The sequence below is a fragment of the Acanthochromis polyacanthus genome, chromosome 5 (assembly GCF_021347895.1).
Source record: "Acanthochromis polyacanthus isolate Apoly-LR-REF ecotype Palm Island chromosome 5, KAUST_Apoly_ChrSc, whole genome shotgun sequence".
NCBI classification, from domain to species: domain Eukaryota; kingdom Metazoa; phylum Chordata; class Actinopteri; family Pomacentridae; genus Acanthochromis; species Acanthochromis polyacanthus.
This window is the reverse complement of record NC_067117.1, coordinates 25,090,776-25,107,764: the sequence shown is the minus strand read 5'-3', so window position 1 is coordinate 25,107,764 and position 16,989 is coordinate 25,090,776. Positions and strand designations below refer to the sequence as shown.

At 41.0% G+C, this 16,989-nt stretch overlaps 1 protein-coding gene across 7 annotated transcripts in view; it reads left to right on the top strand.

Moving 5' to 3' along the window:
• Window positions 1-16,989, top strand: part of foxp1b (forkhead box P1b) — a 149,547-nt gene that overhangs the window by 64,447 nt on the left and 68,111 nt on the right. For all 7 annotated transcript variants that reach the window (XM_051948531.1, XM_051948529.1, XM_051948530.1 and 4 more), the window contains one exon: window positions 3,546-3,715. In XM_051948531.1, coding sequence (XP_051804491.1) covers window positions 3,557-3,715 — 159 coding nt within the window. In that variant the 5' untranslated portion in view covers window positions 3,546-3,556. The remainder of the gene's footprint in view (window positions 1-3,545; window positions 3,716-16,989) is intronic.

The following is a 16,989-nucleotide window of genomic DNA, read 5'->3' as shown; positions in this document are numbered from 1 at the left end:
GTCTTTATCTCCCACCCAAGAAATGTTGTGCTTTTGTTGTGTGCTTGTGTAAACAAGGGCTGTGTGAGAACTTGGCGAATCGAAGCAGGTGGCCGCAGAGGCTTTACTGTCATGAGCATTAAAGAAAAACAGAACACGGAGAAGGGTCAAAGCACAGCTGCACGGGCCGACCCTACCTTGAATCGACTGCTGACTTGTTTGAGCTGTTGAATTCCAGGCAAGCATGACAGGGGGACAGGCATTAGATTTCCAGAGAGGGAGGGAAAGAGGCGGAGAGGCAGGGTTGATGAGCTCTGCCCGCCGGCTGTTCTTAACCTTCAACCTGTCTGGTCAGGTGGGAGACACATGTGACTCTTGTTTGTACTATACTCCCCATATTTGAGGCAGGGGAAACAAAACAAACTGTAAACAAACAGAAACTCCGACCTTTTTTATTATCCAGTGTTTGTTCCAAACACTTGTTTTGTTTTGCAAGCACTCTCCCCCAAAGAACAGACGGGCATCTAATAATCAACAACACAACCAGTTCTTTTGTACAAACTGTTGTTGCCTTGTTTTGATCTCTTGGAATTTCCATTATTTTTGATTCCTTTTTCTTTATTTTTTCAGGGTTTTTTTTCCACTCAGAAAATAAGTTGACATGCTCCATTAATAACAAGAAAGATATTTTTTTTTCTCATGCCTCCATTTGTGTGTTGTTTTATGTTGAACTGTTTGTGTTTGGACCATGAATACATATGTTCTTAACCCCAGTAACTACACCCCTTTTAGCAGGACACTTGACCCATAATTACAGCTGAATTTGTGCGCGTTGTATAAATGGAACGAACGGAAAAACTTAGAGCTTTTTGAGTCATCGCAGACAAGGCTATCCCCTGAGCAAAGTGAAAATAAATAGATAGATAAACAAACTCAGGGCCAAGTCACGTGACAGAGTTGCCCAGGCCCTAGCTGATGATGGTGTTCCTGCCTCAGTGCTTCACAGATTAACATTGTTATCAGCACAACTCTCTAATAAGGCTCTTTCCTATCTGCTTGATATTTATGATGGATAATGCCCATTTTCCATTTTCTTTTTTCCTCCAATTTTTTCACTCATGATATTGCAGCTTTGAATTATTCTGTGGTAAAATTAATGAGAAAGTAGATTTATGGGTTTCATTTGTTTGTCAATTCGAAAATTAATTGGGTGTTAATTTTAGCCATCCCCTCATCAGTGCCGGTTCCAAGCATGCGCGCATTACTTTGCATTCATTGTAGCCCCTCTCTCCTTTATTGTGGGTCACTAGTTTTGCATACATTAAAATAGGCCCGCGGCTCATTCTCTTGATTACTTTTGGAGATGCCATGCATTTGGAAATTTACGCCTTTCCGTTACAATTATGAAAATTTTGCATGGAATGACAGTGCATGTATAATAGCCATTACTAGCCCCCCCGTTCTGTAGCTTTAGAAAAAAAAAAAAAGAAGGAAGGCCCATTTTTTCCTGCATGTGGTAAAATGTCTTTTATTTGAAAAATAAGTGGGGGTGAGTAACGTCAGCACATGGTTTATTTCAAATGCCGTTTAATTTCGCCCGAGAATGTGTGTTTCTAATTGGTGTCTCAGAAAGGGAGTTGGTGCAAGCGAAGGCCTGTAGATGGAGTTGTGGCTGGCTGCGTCCCATCCCACAGTATTCCTCTTGCTCACTCCTTGTTTAGAAAATCCCATTATGGAGGCAGGCCGTGCCAGACTGGTGGGGTGAGCCGGGTCAACATCTGTCTGGAGGGAGAGGGGGGCCGGCTGTAGTCCCAGCCCAGAGAACGGGGCCTGTAGGCTGGGCCCAAGCTGCTCAGACAGGCCCCTGAGTGTGGGGGCGTTGTGACACACAACTGAACCGGCACAGGCCACAGTGTCAGATGACTCATTCAGTTATGCTTCTTGCAAGGAGGGCTTCTACGGGAGAGGAGATGTAAACCATAGCGCACTTTGGGTTTGATTTTCGTTCTGGTACTGTTTTAGCTCCCCGTAGCTTTAAACTGCTACTGGTGATACTGAGCTGGGAGCCTGTTCCTGAGAACCAGGATTTAAAACAGCAGTGCTGCTTCTAGTACTGTTTATTCTTTTAAATAATCCCATGTCTAGATTATTATCTCGCCTATGCTCTGTAAATATTCTTACGTGACAAGTTGTCAACCTCAATTTCCTATCTGTCAGCCTGAGTGTGTGTCCCCATGGTGTCTGGCTGTGTGTCTGCATCTTGTTTAGATCGGATCTCTGGAGACACTGTGCCTATGTACCTGAGCACATGTTAAGTCACACTGCCCTTCCTATTACACGCCTTAAATGCAACACCATAAATCTGCATTTGGTTCCATTTTCACATTCTTTCATGATGAGGCCCAGTGTTTTAAAGGCATTTATTCTGCTTCATATAAATAATTAATCAGCCAAGTTAATTCGCTTCTGCCTGACTTGGTCAGCTTCATTAACTGCCCTGGAATTGGGAGGCTAGACGCGTTGCGCCAATGAGGCCTGTGACCAGCGCACAATAGCTGTAAATCAATCCACTGATTTGAGGAATACAGGCGCAGATATGCACCAGTGTCACTGGCACTTATCCCCAGAGAGACGGGGAGGGGGGTGTGGTGGGGAAGACGGCATGTCTGTCTGGCTTTTGTGTATCCAAAAACAGAAGAGAGGATGTAACATGTAAGCAAGTAGCTATGTATTCACACTTAACTCTGAGTACTACTGCCATATTTTTACAAAGAGCATGCAATAGTATTTAAAGCAGTGTTGCCAATATTTGTATGTTACTCTTTGGAGTTGGATTAAGTTATGAAAGGCAGTTTTTTTTTTTCCATCTTAAAGCCATTTATTTATACTGAGACCTGTATTTCGTTGTTAATTGAGCACCCCTTAAGGATTTGACTGTTTTTGCTCAACCTCAGATTGGATGTTTCTCATGGAGATCCTTTGGCAGGCCTCACACAGTCACCCTGTTTCCCATTAAAAAGCCATTCTGCCGTGGTTCTTCTGGGAGTCATGCAAGTAAATATATCCATTTCCATAGAAAGTGTTTTGTTTTGGAGGTCCAGTGTTTTCTTGGGCTCCTCTGCTCTCACTCAGCTCAGGTTGGGTTCCTCTCCGATGTGTGCTGGACCCTAACCCCTCTACCGCACCCCTGCATATCCCCTATAATGGAGAACACAAACAAAACCTGAGTCCTGCTCACTTTTCTCCAGCTCAATATGGACTTGTCATCTGCAAAGGATCCGCACCGGAAAAGACAAAACAAAGGAGCTGTTCATTGCTCTGTTTAGAAGCAGTCTGTGAGTGTGTGTCTGTTTGCCTCATTGCATATGCTACAAGCAAACAAACAAGACACAGGGAAGCACAAACCAGCAGGGAAACCTGCAATAAAAGTGAAATTGTGTGGGAAGGATATGACAGATGTTTATAGTTTGGCCCACAGTTGAAATGCGACCTCATTGCTGTGTGTTTTAACAGCTGTTTCTCTCTGTCTCTGTCCCTGTTTTCTCTTTTTCTGTGTCTTCTCTCAGGTTTTTAAGTCATGATGCAAGAATCTGGGACGGAGGCCACGAGCAACGGACCAGCCAATCAAAATGGAGGAACAAGCGTGGAGGGTGTACCCAGGGAGGGACGACCCAAAAGTGCCACGCCATCAGTGGAGGTGACTGCAGTGGACCTCCTGCATCTCCAGCAGCACCAGGTAAACCAAACCCTCTTTCACACCTGTCTTCACGTTATTTAGCCATGTCAACAACAGGCCCACTCCTCCTTCTTAAGTGCCACTTAATATTTAATTCCACCTCAAAGTACATCTAGTACATAAACACATTATTATTATAATATTATTATTTATGTATATGGAGGCCCTTTTTGAATATTTAAAGAAGGAGAAGTGCTCTCTCTCTGTGAATTTGTTTGGTTGTGAATGTGTTTATTGTAGCATGCAGCATCTGCATTTTGGTAAAATATTTATAATGATGTTCTGACATAGTTTAAGTATGTAGGTGTCACAGGATTTTGTAGACAGTTAAGAAACCATTACATCCAGTAGGATGACAGCATTTTCCACTGGCTCATTGTAAACACACCTCACACTCACAACTAATGCCACACTCTGCCGTGTTAACCAATGAGGTGCGGAGATGCACGTCAGCGTTATCGTCAGTGAAGCTGAAACATTTTCAGACTTGAGGCAAACAGACAAGCTCTTTCTGTTGGTGTCAGCGTTATGTGTGGCACACGACATTGTGTTTAAGGAAACAACATTGAAAAGATCAGTGTGTCTTCTGCTATCTTGGTCTATCCGACAGCACAACTAGGGTTGTTGTCAGGAGCTGTTTGGTGATGATGCACAGGCTGTGTGCCGTTGTCTGTTGTCACAGCACATCCATCAGCATTTGTGCAGGGAAAAACAAGGCTGCAGTGTGGAACACAGAGGATATGACGCTGTAACATATAGAGCCGAGCAATAACTCAGTGTTACCATTTATCATCTTTCAGCAAAATTATAATGGCATTATGATGATGTGATATTTGGACACTGATACACAATTCTTTTTTCAGAAATGATGATAACAACCAGATTCATTCATATCTCATTTTAAGAATAGAGTTAAACAGCATATCATTTCGATAAGCCATTGCCTGGCAGCTCCATTGATGTTGCACAGAGGTACATTGTTGATTGAAGTAGTACACCAAGGTTTTATTAAATGAAAAATAATTCATTTCAAATATGTAACTTTGACCTGCTAATGTGTCACTAAACAGTAACAGTAAAACACCATAGTCAGTTGTTGTATCTTTTAGTTATTTCCCTCTTACCCAGACTTTATGTAATTGTTGAGTATGGATGTATGCATAAAGCATGTCTGAATAACTGTTAGAGGGGAAATCATGCAATATGAGCTAAATGGGATGTTGTCATTTTTGAAACACAAAGTGTGGGCTTTGGAACAGCACGCCTCTCATAATCACATTTTTGTGGCATTACATGCAAGTGTTAGGTGATCAGTATGTAGAAAGGGTGCATCAATGTGTGTCCACTTCCTCAGTCTTAGACTGTATAGCCTTTAGGCTTCCCCAGATCTGCTCTTCATCCCCTTTCTCCCACCTCCACACCCCAGTCCAAGACCCCACCTCCCACCCATCTTTTTTCCAGCTCAGAATGAGCATGTCGTCAGTGAGAAAATCACAGCCATACTGAATTCATTACTGCAGTAGTCACACAAAACCATGGATAAAATTTCAATAACTGCAGGCCACAGTTGAGTAAACAGTTGCACTGAAACTTAATTCCTGTTGACTTTTCCTTCATTCTTTGCCAGGGGCACATTCTGATTCGCTCTGCAAAGACAACAGGGTTACAACTTTGATAAATGTGAGGCAGGAGAGAGGGAAAGAGGGAGAAAAAAGTGTCATGGATGTGCACTTGACACCGAGAAGGGATGGAAATAAAGCCCTGCCACTAGAATAGAGTCAGCCGTCCAAGCATGGTCCCTGTTTTCTAGTCATCCAGAAAGAACTATTGCTCTCCAGCATCTGCCATGGCATTTAAAGAGGGAAAAACAAGAAACTCTCTCCCTCCCAATTCAATATAATAGTCAGATTTTCTGCCCTCTGCTTTCTGCTGTGGTAAATAACAAGCACTTTTTTGCTTTGTGCCTTTTGAACAAATTTGGTGGTTAATTCCTGTGGCCTGCATTTGGAGTTGAAATAGAGGGAGGTGTATTAATTGTTGTGGTTGATAAATGACGCATGGACGGCAACGAAGGACGAGATGTCTCACTCTCCGCTGCTAACACTGGACTTTGATGGGCTACTTACCAGGGTAGTGTTACTGGCAGGGCAAGCAGGCAGTCTTTTTATTCTCCCATTAGACTAACCCAGGATTTTCACTCATGCACCATGAACCATGTTAATTGTCCCCAGGGCATTACGATCTTCGCTCAATTACTTGATAACTTTTTACTTTTGTGGCATTTCACAGTCTTTCTTTCAAGTTTTATTTGCGGCTTGCACTAATACGCCTCTAACTGACACACTGAGGGTTTTTTTTCTTCTGCATTCTTTGTTCTCCACAAAACATCCAAGATGCTATTACCCCTTTAGGTGATGTAAAAATCAATCTAAAATGTGCCCAGACTCAAAGTGCAAATGTCTGAGAGTCCCCTGAGTGAGCCGCAACAACAAACCTGGCACTGGCATATCATTTATTCTTATTAGGGAACATAACTATGAAAGACAGTCCTCATTAATAAAGATGGGGGATGAAATAATTGTAATCTGTTTGATCATCTTGATTCTGACAGGGGAATTCATCTTGTAGACTAGTCAGATTTGTGGGAAGTGGACCATAAGCTTGATTTAAGCATCTCTATTAGTAACTCAAATACTGTTTGTTAAGAGGTAAGGGTGAAAAAAAGGTGCTGCCTGTCTTCTTTTCTTCTCTTAGATGCTGTTGAAATTTAGTAGATTTCACTTTTTAAGGAACTTATTGTGGTAGCTGTTGTGTTGTAATGGTTAGACATTTGGGTATTTTTATAAATGCTTTGTTGTGCATCTTGTCCATTTGTTGCTTTTGCTTGTGTTAAATATACAAGTGTCTCCTTTTGAGAGCATGAAAAGATTTTTTTTTTAAACGCGTGTCTGTCCCAGAATCACTTTTTTTGTCTGTTTTTGTTTTTTGTTGCAGAAGTTGTGGTTTTAACGTTATCCACATGAGGAAGTGAAGATACTGTAGAAGAGAAATAAAACAACAACAATAGTATGAAAGAGTTGCGCTTTTGCAATAACCTGTTTTGTGATTTAAATGATTTTGCAACAGGAAGTTTTGTTGTGCAGCTGTAGCTGTCAGATAAACACATACTGACAGTAATAATGTTAGGGACCTTGTATTAGCTCTGGAGCTGCTGTCTTCAGGATATTCTACTCCCTACCAATATTTTCTCTGATATATGGTCATTTTCAGCAAAGTATCTTACCTGTTTAAATCCTGAAAGTCAATTCTCCCATCAAAATTAGGTTAAATTATGCAGCTCTAGAGCATTAAATGTTCATATCCTGTTATTTAGAACAGCCCTTCTAATACACTTAGACTGATCTTAAATATCTTCTGTCTTTTCCTCTCAGTGATACCGTACACTCAAAAAAAATATACAAAAGAGATGAATAATCGCTTTCCTTTTATTGCATACACATCTAGCGTACCATGTCAAACAAGTGCATTTAAAGATTTGCTACATATTGAAAGATAAGGCCAGTCAGTTATGGGTATTTTTTCTCCTCCGTCTCAGCCTATGTGATCGGGGTGTCCGTCGTGTTGCGTGTACAGAGAGGAGAGAGTGACACGCATAACGGTGGCTGCAGAAAGAGCTGAGCGGGCACAGGTTTCCTGTTTGCATAATGCAAGTCTTACACGGTCCCTTGTGGAGGTTTGAGAAGGTGGAAATGCACATCTTAGCCACTGTCACTGAGCTCTCTACTGCTGAGCTTCAGGGAGAAGTGCTACATGATAAGCCTCACTATCCCAGTCTACTCACACAGATATACAGTTCACATATGAGCACATTCATGCTCAGTAGGAATAGAGGCCCAAAGGCCAGGCTTTCAAGAGCAGGACCTGCTGGTTTGTTCCATCCAGTCCACATTATTGGCTAATGGTCAGACTGAGAGAGTTAACAGTGCAGGTCAGAGAGGAGGCCAGAGAGCATTTTCTGCCTCAGATCTGTGCTAATCGTATGTGTTCTGCTGCACAGTTGTGGGCAAGAAGGAGAGAGTGCTGCTGAAATACATACACTACTAAACAACAAGAACACAGTCTTATCACTAGACTTTTGAATTGAATTCCTGCATTATCTCTGTATTTGTTCTACTGCAGTTTTGTATATATATATATATATATATTTTAACTACTGTGTGTGTGTGTGTGTGTGTGTGTGTGTGTGTGTGTGTGTGTGTGTGTGTGTGTGTGTGTGTGTGTGTGTGTGTGTGTGTGTGTGTGTGTGTGTGTGTGTGTGTGTGTGTGTGTGTGTCTACAGTGCAGTGCTCAATATTTAACATGTGTGATAAAGGCGTCTTTGCTCTGGGTGCTTTTTGACCAGTAGCTGTGGTGCATTATCCCACTGACTGTGTGCCTCCTTCCTTTGACTTGTCATCTAACTCACACATGCAGTTTGTGCGAATGTGCATCCACATAGCTGATTACACTGAAAGGATCTGAGTCCCTGCGGTCTGGCTGTGCATACTCCTCCATCTCTAGGAGCTCTCAGGTATCTTCATGTATACTGTTCATATTGTCACAGGAGGCCAAGCGCAGGCTCCGACTTATTGGAAAATCTGGCAGAGAGGATAACATCAGTGTTATGACACTGCATATTGCCCTAAATTGCTTATTGGTAAAATGATAGTGCTCGTCCAATTTGAATAATTTTATGGAATCCCTCACAGAACAGTTTAATTATGTTATCACACAACTGGCAACATCTGTCTTTATACCACAGCACATGACAGTTTTATTACAGGCTGAATTTCTTTGCTGGTTCTGGCAATTGATGTGTGATCTGATTAATAATCACACAGATGGAGGTGAAAATTGAACAGTGATGCGTTGCTATGTTGAAAAAAGGGGAAATAATTATTAAAGGGAAAAAAACACAGCCTCTGTCACTGAAAATATCCTGACTGTTTTCACTAACACTTGTACTGCTCTCACTTGAATCATCCTTCTTTTTAAAACAGTTTTTAATCTGCAAACAAAATCTGTTTAGTCTAGGTGCAACTTTTCAAATCCTTTTGTCACCCAGGTTTTGTTAGTGAGGTTTCTGGAGGTAAACCACCCAGCACCTCTCCTTTGTCTTATGGATGCCTTCCAAGACAGCCAGCCTATGAACTCATCCATTTTGTTGAGTCTACCTCCAGCTGCTGCTCTCCGACTGAGAAGAGATGAAGCACAGGTTGCATGTGTGCCGAAACCCATAGTTTAAAATAGTTGAATGTTGCTCGGGTCGACATCCTGTTTACACACTCTGCTTATGTGGGCAGCAGGAGGGGGATCACAGGAGTTGTTTGACATTGTGGTAATCAGAATGGACACACATTGGAGCACACACACGCTCAAGTATACTCGGATCATCTCTCATCATAGCTCAGCACAAAAACACACGCTACAGTAAAATCAACTTGTATTTACTCACTCATAATTGAAAAAAAACGTGTTGTTTGGAGACATTGTCAGTCGGGGATTTTTGTTGTATACGTACATTTGTACTTGCATTGTTACAGACATCGGTCGTGAACAGTGTTTGACTCATTCAAGGCAGTGCAATTTTAAATGACAGCCAAAAAGAAATTAAAATAAATAAAGATCAGCCTAATATTAAAATGCTGTGAGCTGTTGAAGAACTAAGAGTCTAACCACACCAAAGCAGATTATTATGAAAAATGCCACTTGACATGTTGATTTGCATCCACACTTAAGTTATCATTATTTCAATATTTCAATGCTAATTTTTAAAAGATTTTCATCCATACATATATAGGCGGTGGAAGACATCTGATGACTGACAAGCTGCGTGTAAACTGCCATTTTTAAATTAACAGATGGTTGTAGCGCACCATCCAACACGTCAGTCAATCATATTAATCTGTTTTTTGGTGTTATTTGGTGTAATATCTCCCAGTGGAAAATTGTGTGTATGAGGAAACCTGTCAAGGAAGTGTGCATGTATAAATGCCTCCCATGTAAATGATGCGAGTGCATGCTGGTATCATTAGGAAGAGTGAAGTGGCTCTCATTGTGTGGCGCCCGGATGGTCTTTGATGGCCATGGTCTGCGTGTTTGTGCTGAAGTGGGCAACTCTAAACTTTGAGCAGGTGTCTGAAGCAGCTGGCTGGAGGCAGACAGGGAAACACGTCTGCATCAGTTCAGTATTAAATGGCTTAGAGAGAGGCCTCGGCTAGCCAGAGGACTAATGCATCCTCAATGTTTTATTTAAAGTAGTGCCAACAACTGCTCCTGAATGCTCCACATCAAGATGCACACACAAATGCTCGCACACACACACACACACACACACGCACACGCACGCACACGCGCACACACACACACACACACACACACACAGGCACACAGAGTAATTTTGCGCTGTTTAGCGGAACAACTTGTGTGTTTAGTGTTGTAAATAAGTAACCGTTTTAACAGGGCCTCAGGAGGCTGTGGTTGGGAAAGTACACGTTCAGACATGACTAGCTTTAATGGCCATTGTCAAAACACAGTTTAAACAAAGCCTTTCTTCACCAATTGGAATGTTTACATTTAGTTGAATAATAATGCCATTTTAAGGAGAAGCTATTCTTTAAGGATAGCCAATCTGACCCAATTTATTAGGGATAGACTTAAGGATGCACAATTCCTCTTGGGAAAACATTCAAGCGCAGTGCCTATTCATTTTTAATGAGAGCACTACTTTAAAAACTTCATAGAATTAATATGTATCAGTGAAGTCTTTCCTGTGCAGAAAACTTCAGGGTAATTAATATTCATAGGCTGTGCTTGTTAACACCCCCAATGCTAGTGCAATGTAGATCCAATTAACATAGAATGCACCCCAAGGATTTGGGCAGATAAGGGTTAAATGAGCTATTGAAATTGAAACTGGGACCGTCTCCTTTTAAAACACTTATTTGTTTCAATAAGCCCTAATCCTTGTTGCAGATTAAGGCATCTTTTGAGTGCACATGTGAATGGCTACAAAGGTAGAGTTGCCTCAGATAGTTCACCAAGACTCCGTATGTGGATAAAAATTGTGTGTGTGTGTGTGTGTGTGTGTGTGTGTGTGTGTGTGTGTGTGTGTGTGTGTGTGTGTGTGTGTGTGTGTGTGTGTGTGTGTGTGTGTGCGTGTGCGTGCGTGTGCGTGTGCGTGTGTGTGCACGCACATATACATGCATGTTTAATTGCATGTGCATGCACTTGCTTGTATACATGTATGCATAGAGGGCATCACCTACACAGCCAAGCTAATGTGAAAACCCTGTAGTGAGCCTGGCTTTTATATCTTATTCATAACCTTTTGGCACAATGTGGGTAATAGACATCAGTGTTCATTCTTGGCATCAGCCTGCAAGCACTGGTCAGGCTGGGTGACATGGGGGGAATTTCTGGAGTTCTTAGGGGAGCAAGATCACCGTACAGGAGCAAAATGCCGCCTTTTACCATTTGATAGCACACAGACTGCGGATATTGCTCCCCAGAGCACCCTGAGACAACTGTGCTTTAGGAGGACTCAGTGTTTAAGACTAGGTCAAACAGGTGAACTGACTGATAGGAGGGGACAAGGATAACCTCTAAAAAAAAATGGAGAGTAGAGATGCCCTTTAACATCTTTTTCTTAGGTAGCCCTAACCCTTATTCTACTCTAACCGTATCTTAACCCTTTACGCTTCAGTGCGTCGTAGGTGTACCGCCGGCGGTACACCTCCGACAGCTGGAAAATATCAGTGTCTTTGTTTTCTACACTTGCGCGTACACAAAAACATTGTCATGGCTTTTCTTAAGGTTTTGCTTTATTGTTTTTTTTGTTGATGTTAATGTGGCTACCTCAAATGCTGTCAGGAAAAATGATCAGCAAAGCAGAGTGAGCACAAGGGTTTACACTGAATAAGAAAAGAAATTTGACTAAAGCAATTATCTTCTTGGAAATATACCAAATTAGGCTTTGAGATTTGTTGCTTTCAGCCGGCCAAAATATTTTGGTTTGAGTCCCTAGTGTGGGTCAAGCTCCAAAAGCATGATGATGACATGATCAAGGTTAATTTGTCAGACTTTGGAAGGCTTCCTCCTGAGCCACAGAAGACATGATACAAATGTTTTCACTGGCTGAGTTTTACTCCTCATGACAAGCACACTGACCTGGGTGGAATGCCTCTTCATGACCCACACCTGTTAAAGTGGTAGAAAAAATAATTTTATTTACGTACATCAACTGTACACAATGTGGATTTTGTATGTCACATAATGAAAAAGGCTTAAAATATCGCATTGTAATATTTTAGCCACTTTCTTCTTTTGTATTTTGCTGGAAATGAGCCATGGATCTAATGTATACATGCGCCATGGACTTGGATGAATTTTCGTATTGTTCAGCCCCTTTTAACTGTAAAAGCATTTTTCCTTGGAAACTATCAGTGCTGTGAAGTGACAGCAAGTTTTTAAAATGTTGCAGGAAAAGTTAGGTTGAAAATAACAAACTACTGACAGAATCAGTATAAAATATAACCTTACAGTTTAAAAAAAGTGTTAAACTTTCAGTCACAACAGCACTAGTCCACAGTGTATGTTCTCTGTTTCTATTATGCATTAAAAAAGTGGACAGCTCTGTTTTTGGCATGAAGGGTGGAATATGATAAACTACCAACTCTGATGATCAAATGAGCCTTCATTGAAGTAAATATGCATGGACAGCCAGACCATGTATAGGTCTCTTAGAGTAAATTTGATTGTTTGACATGTATTCACCCATCAAAGTATGTATCAGTGATTAATAACAACCCCCTGCATGTTCAGCAGTGACATGGCCTCTATTTGAGAGAAAAATGGCACAGGTCGGTATTCACTGGTGAATAGCTGTATACCATTTAGAGAATGATATGCCATGATGGGATGTCTCGTCATAAATAATAGTGATGGCACCTCTGCATCCTGTGAATGACATGTGCCATAAATACTTACCCAGGCCAGAGACAATGGTTCACATAAATCCTGCTGCAACCCTTTGCTCTAAAAAAAAAGGGAAAGAACGAAAAAAAGATATATATTATTTAAATGAACAATAAAAACAAATGTTTTTCCCTCCCCAGTTGGTAACAGAGAGACCTCCAGGACAATGTGCACCGCTCCCTCACTGTGGTCTCTGTTACGCTGTTGTTATTTGCTTGTTTACAGTCTTTGACATGATGTAATGGGATGGCTGTGAAAGTACTAGCCAGTAAATGGCACAGAAAATAAGACAGTCCTTTATGTCTTCCCTCTCCGCTTTTCTCCTTTTCTCCCCCTCCTTTTTTTCTTGTTTTTTTTTTTGCTGCAAACGGGGAATATGTTCTGCGTTTGACTGAAGGAACATGAGCCTTGAATATAAGTAACTGTTTTTTGCATTAGGTACTCCCTGGAGGTAGAGGGGGAAAATATCATGTCCCTGCGTGAAATGCGAATGTGAAATCTAGCAGAAAGAAATATTTATGACCATTTTCTGCTTGATTAGAGCTGGATGACATGCCTTAGGAGACAGTGAGTGGACAAAAGGCAGCAGTGCTGCTTCTGGGCAGATGTTAAGAAAGAGTTGTTTAAGGAGGAGGGCATTCTGTCCGTGGACTCTGTGTGCGTGTCTGTGGGTGGGATGGGGGGGGGTCGGGGTTGAAGCATGGCAGGGGAAATTGAGTAAGTCCAACCGGAGTGTACTGGCAGGCACAAGATCCATCACTGGCCTTGTTCTCTCCGCTACAAAATACACAGACGATCTCTCTCTCAGATGCCATGCTAAGTATAATACCGGAAATAATAATGGGGGGCTCATTGAGAAACAAAAGCAAAATTGAGCATTAATTGAACAGAATAGCATATCTGCATGCTTCGAGGTATCAGGTAGACATTTAACTCCTGGCAGAAATTTACCATTTTAGGTGAACTGGGATGTGGTCCTCTTATTTGTTATGGCAGTGTTACTCAGGCATTTGATTTTGATTTTACTGCTTTTGTCCAGTTCCTTAAATGACTCAATTTTTTAAATTTACTATTGTGTGTGCTACATCATTGTATATTATAAGCACTAAAAATGTTTGAAAAGTCATAGCTATCTGTCTTTTTCATTTTGAGCACAGTTTAGAAACAACTAGTCCTACTTGTATAAATATCTAACAGTCTCACCACTGATAAAGACAGCTTTAATCTATGGTACCTTTTGCATAGAGAAATTTGCAAATTTATGAAGGTTACTGCTGCAGTTCTGCATTAATTACACATTTATTTCGTTAGTAAATAATAATAGTAATAACAAACACCCACTAGAGGGAAGTCTGACTAAAGTGGCTGAATTGAAAAAAGAGCCTCCTTACCTCTTGATTTGGAAAGGTCACTTGGTTTGTAGTATGTAGTCTGTGGCAGCGCTTTTGCATGTAAAAGAAAATAAGTGAATATTTCAAATCTCGTGCGCACGGGCAACAGGTGATTTTTTTTGTACCTTCTCATTTTTTTTGTACCTTTCTATTCAGTAAAGGTACTGTTCATCTAAATCAGTCTTTTACAGCAGCATTTGGGCAGTACTGCAAATTTAGTTATTGTTTTTGTGCATACTACATTATTATATATGTGGCTTTTAAAAGCTCAAAGTGCCACTTAGAAACTATAGCAGCTATAACCTAATGCTGCTTTGTCACATTGACATGTTTTATCCCATCCTTGGGACTGCATTTGTATCAGTAACATCTCAGGGAAATTTCTTCACATTAGTTCACTTAGACTTAAAGATGACCTGATTAGATTTTGGAAGGTAACTGAGACCTCACAGAAACAGGAAGTTTTTGGATATAACTCAACAAATGATATGCAAATATGGTAAATTTTCACACAAATGTCTGACAGGATAGAATGACTTTGCTGTGACATTATATTATTCTGCAAAAAACTCTTCGTATTGTTCAACACTATAACTCATGACTTTATTTACATTTGCTTGGATGCTGACTTGACGACACTAATCGTGGGTGTCCATTATCAAAATATAGCAACTATATAGACCCTCTGTGCTGCTGGGTGTGTGAGGCTTATATTGTTTGGATATATATAGATGTAAACTTGAGCTTGACTCGTTAGTGGAGGCATACAGCGGCAATAATTGTAGTTCATTTTTATGCTATTCGTCCAAGAAGAAATATGCCATTCTCAATCAATTCATTTTATTTTGGTACCTTTTATCTATTAGTGGTGACTCACTGCAGTATCTTTTTTTGTAATTCCAACTGCTACTAGTTATGGCCCGTCTTGTGTTGTTTCCCTGCCTGCAGGCTTGCCAGGTTACTGTTTATTTAGTCCTTGATATCATAAAGTTGAGTCTCTTATTTTGACAGACACCAACACCATCATCTATGACTGCAGCTGGCCACTGTTCAGCTCTCTGGGTTATTCACTGCAAGCTACCCCAACTGAAATATGTACAGTATTTATCCTCTAAATATTAGCAGTGGTTCATCATATATACCCTGCTATTCAATAATTAATTACAAAAAGCATGGGTGGGCCTCGTTCCATGTGCACATGCATCGCCCACCTCGTCACACCCCACGTGATGGGATCGTCCATCGCATTTTGCCAATTCGCCCAACCCGAATCAAGACAAGTGCCAACATTTAAACAATCTGTTAATTACTGTATTGGTGCAATTGTCTCTGGCAGCGGATTGATTGTGTTTAGATGGAGCCTGTGACAGGGGAGAAGCCTCAGCTCTTAGAGCCATTTCCAATGGATCAGAGAAGTACAAAATTGAGAGTATGATTAATTTTTCAATTTCTCTCTGCGGATATCTAATAATTGTGCCCATAGATAGCCAAGGGCTCTTATTAAACATTAACATGCAAAAGAAAAGTTAGAATCAGAAAGATGGTATTTTGGATTGAATAATGTAAAATATCTGTAGGGCAACAGAGAAAGAAGCAAACTATTCCAGGTTTATTCTTCAAATGTTTTCCACCACTGCAATGCCTACTCCTAATTACTGAGCTCTTATCTGCACACTCAACACTATATTTATTTTTCCTCATTGCTAAATGCAAATTTCTCTTAACCTTTTAATAACATGTACATGTCAGTAATTTTTAAAAGGTATCATTAGAAATGTCATTTGGACTCTGCCAGGATTGTGTTTTTAATTGGTATGTAACTCCACTGGACAGACAAGTTTTTATTTTTTAATTCAAGTTTCTGATAATTAATGCAAGACTATCTCCAACATAAAAATGCTCGGCCCTTTGATCTGGTAAAGGGAGTGTTGCGAGGCACATGGTTCCTATTAAAATAAATCAGCATGTTATCTCCTTGCTTTCCAGTGGAGAGGCACTACGCCTTTAAGAAGTGGCGCCTTAGAGGAGGTTCCACCTTCAGGTCTCATTCTGTCTCCTTCTGTCTCTCCTACTGTCTTCCTCTGTTTCTTCCTGTGCTGTCTCCATCACTTTGTTCACTACCACATAATATCATCATCATCTCAGATAGCTGTGGCACAGGAGAACTGCATTTGTTGATCAGATTTGGCTTGGCTGATGCCTCCTCCCCAGAAGTGTGGGGATGTGCGTGTAATGCTTGCCTGAGCCCAGCCATCGCCGGCTGATTGAGTGATCATGCCTGTCATAGAACAAGATAACCACATCAGTAAATACTCTGCACCCCTCAGCCCCTCAACCTACCACTACCAGGAGCACAGCGGCGCTTCACACACACTCATGCTTTGTGTTGTGTCACCTAAGTTTAAATTGTGATGCATATGCAGTCCTTTCTTTTACCGATCAATTCCCTATCGGAGCTATGAAAGATGCACGTAAAAGACCATTTCATAAACATTTGTGCCAGCCCTCTGCTTCTCCAGAGGGAATTCTAACTCAAGTTACAGTTAGTTTTTCTTCTCAATTTGATGAGGTCTCTAGCCGGTATCACACCACCAGATTCCGGTTTCACATTGTGATCTTTTGATATTCCCCTCTCCTCAAAACATCACCAGTATAGAAGATGGATTGAATTAGCGATTTGTGGTGTATTTATCTCGATCTGAGAGTAATTTGGTGCTCTCTGTCTTAGCACTCAAGCTCAATGAAAACAATAAATGGTGTCCTTATCTTTTGGAGTGAAATCAAGATAGGCACAGGAGGCTTTGAGTTATTTGTGGTTGATTTGGAGGGAAAGGAGGGACAGGAAATGGACACCCCACTCACATTGCC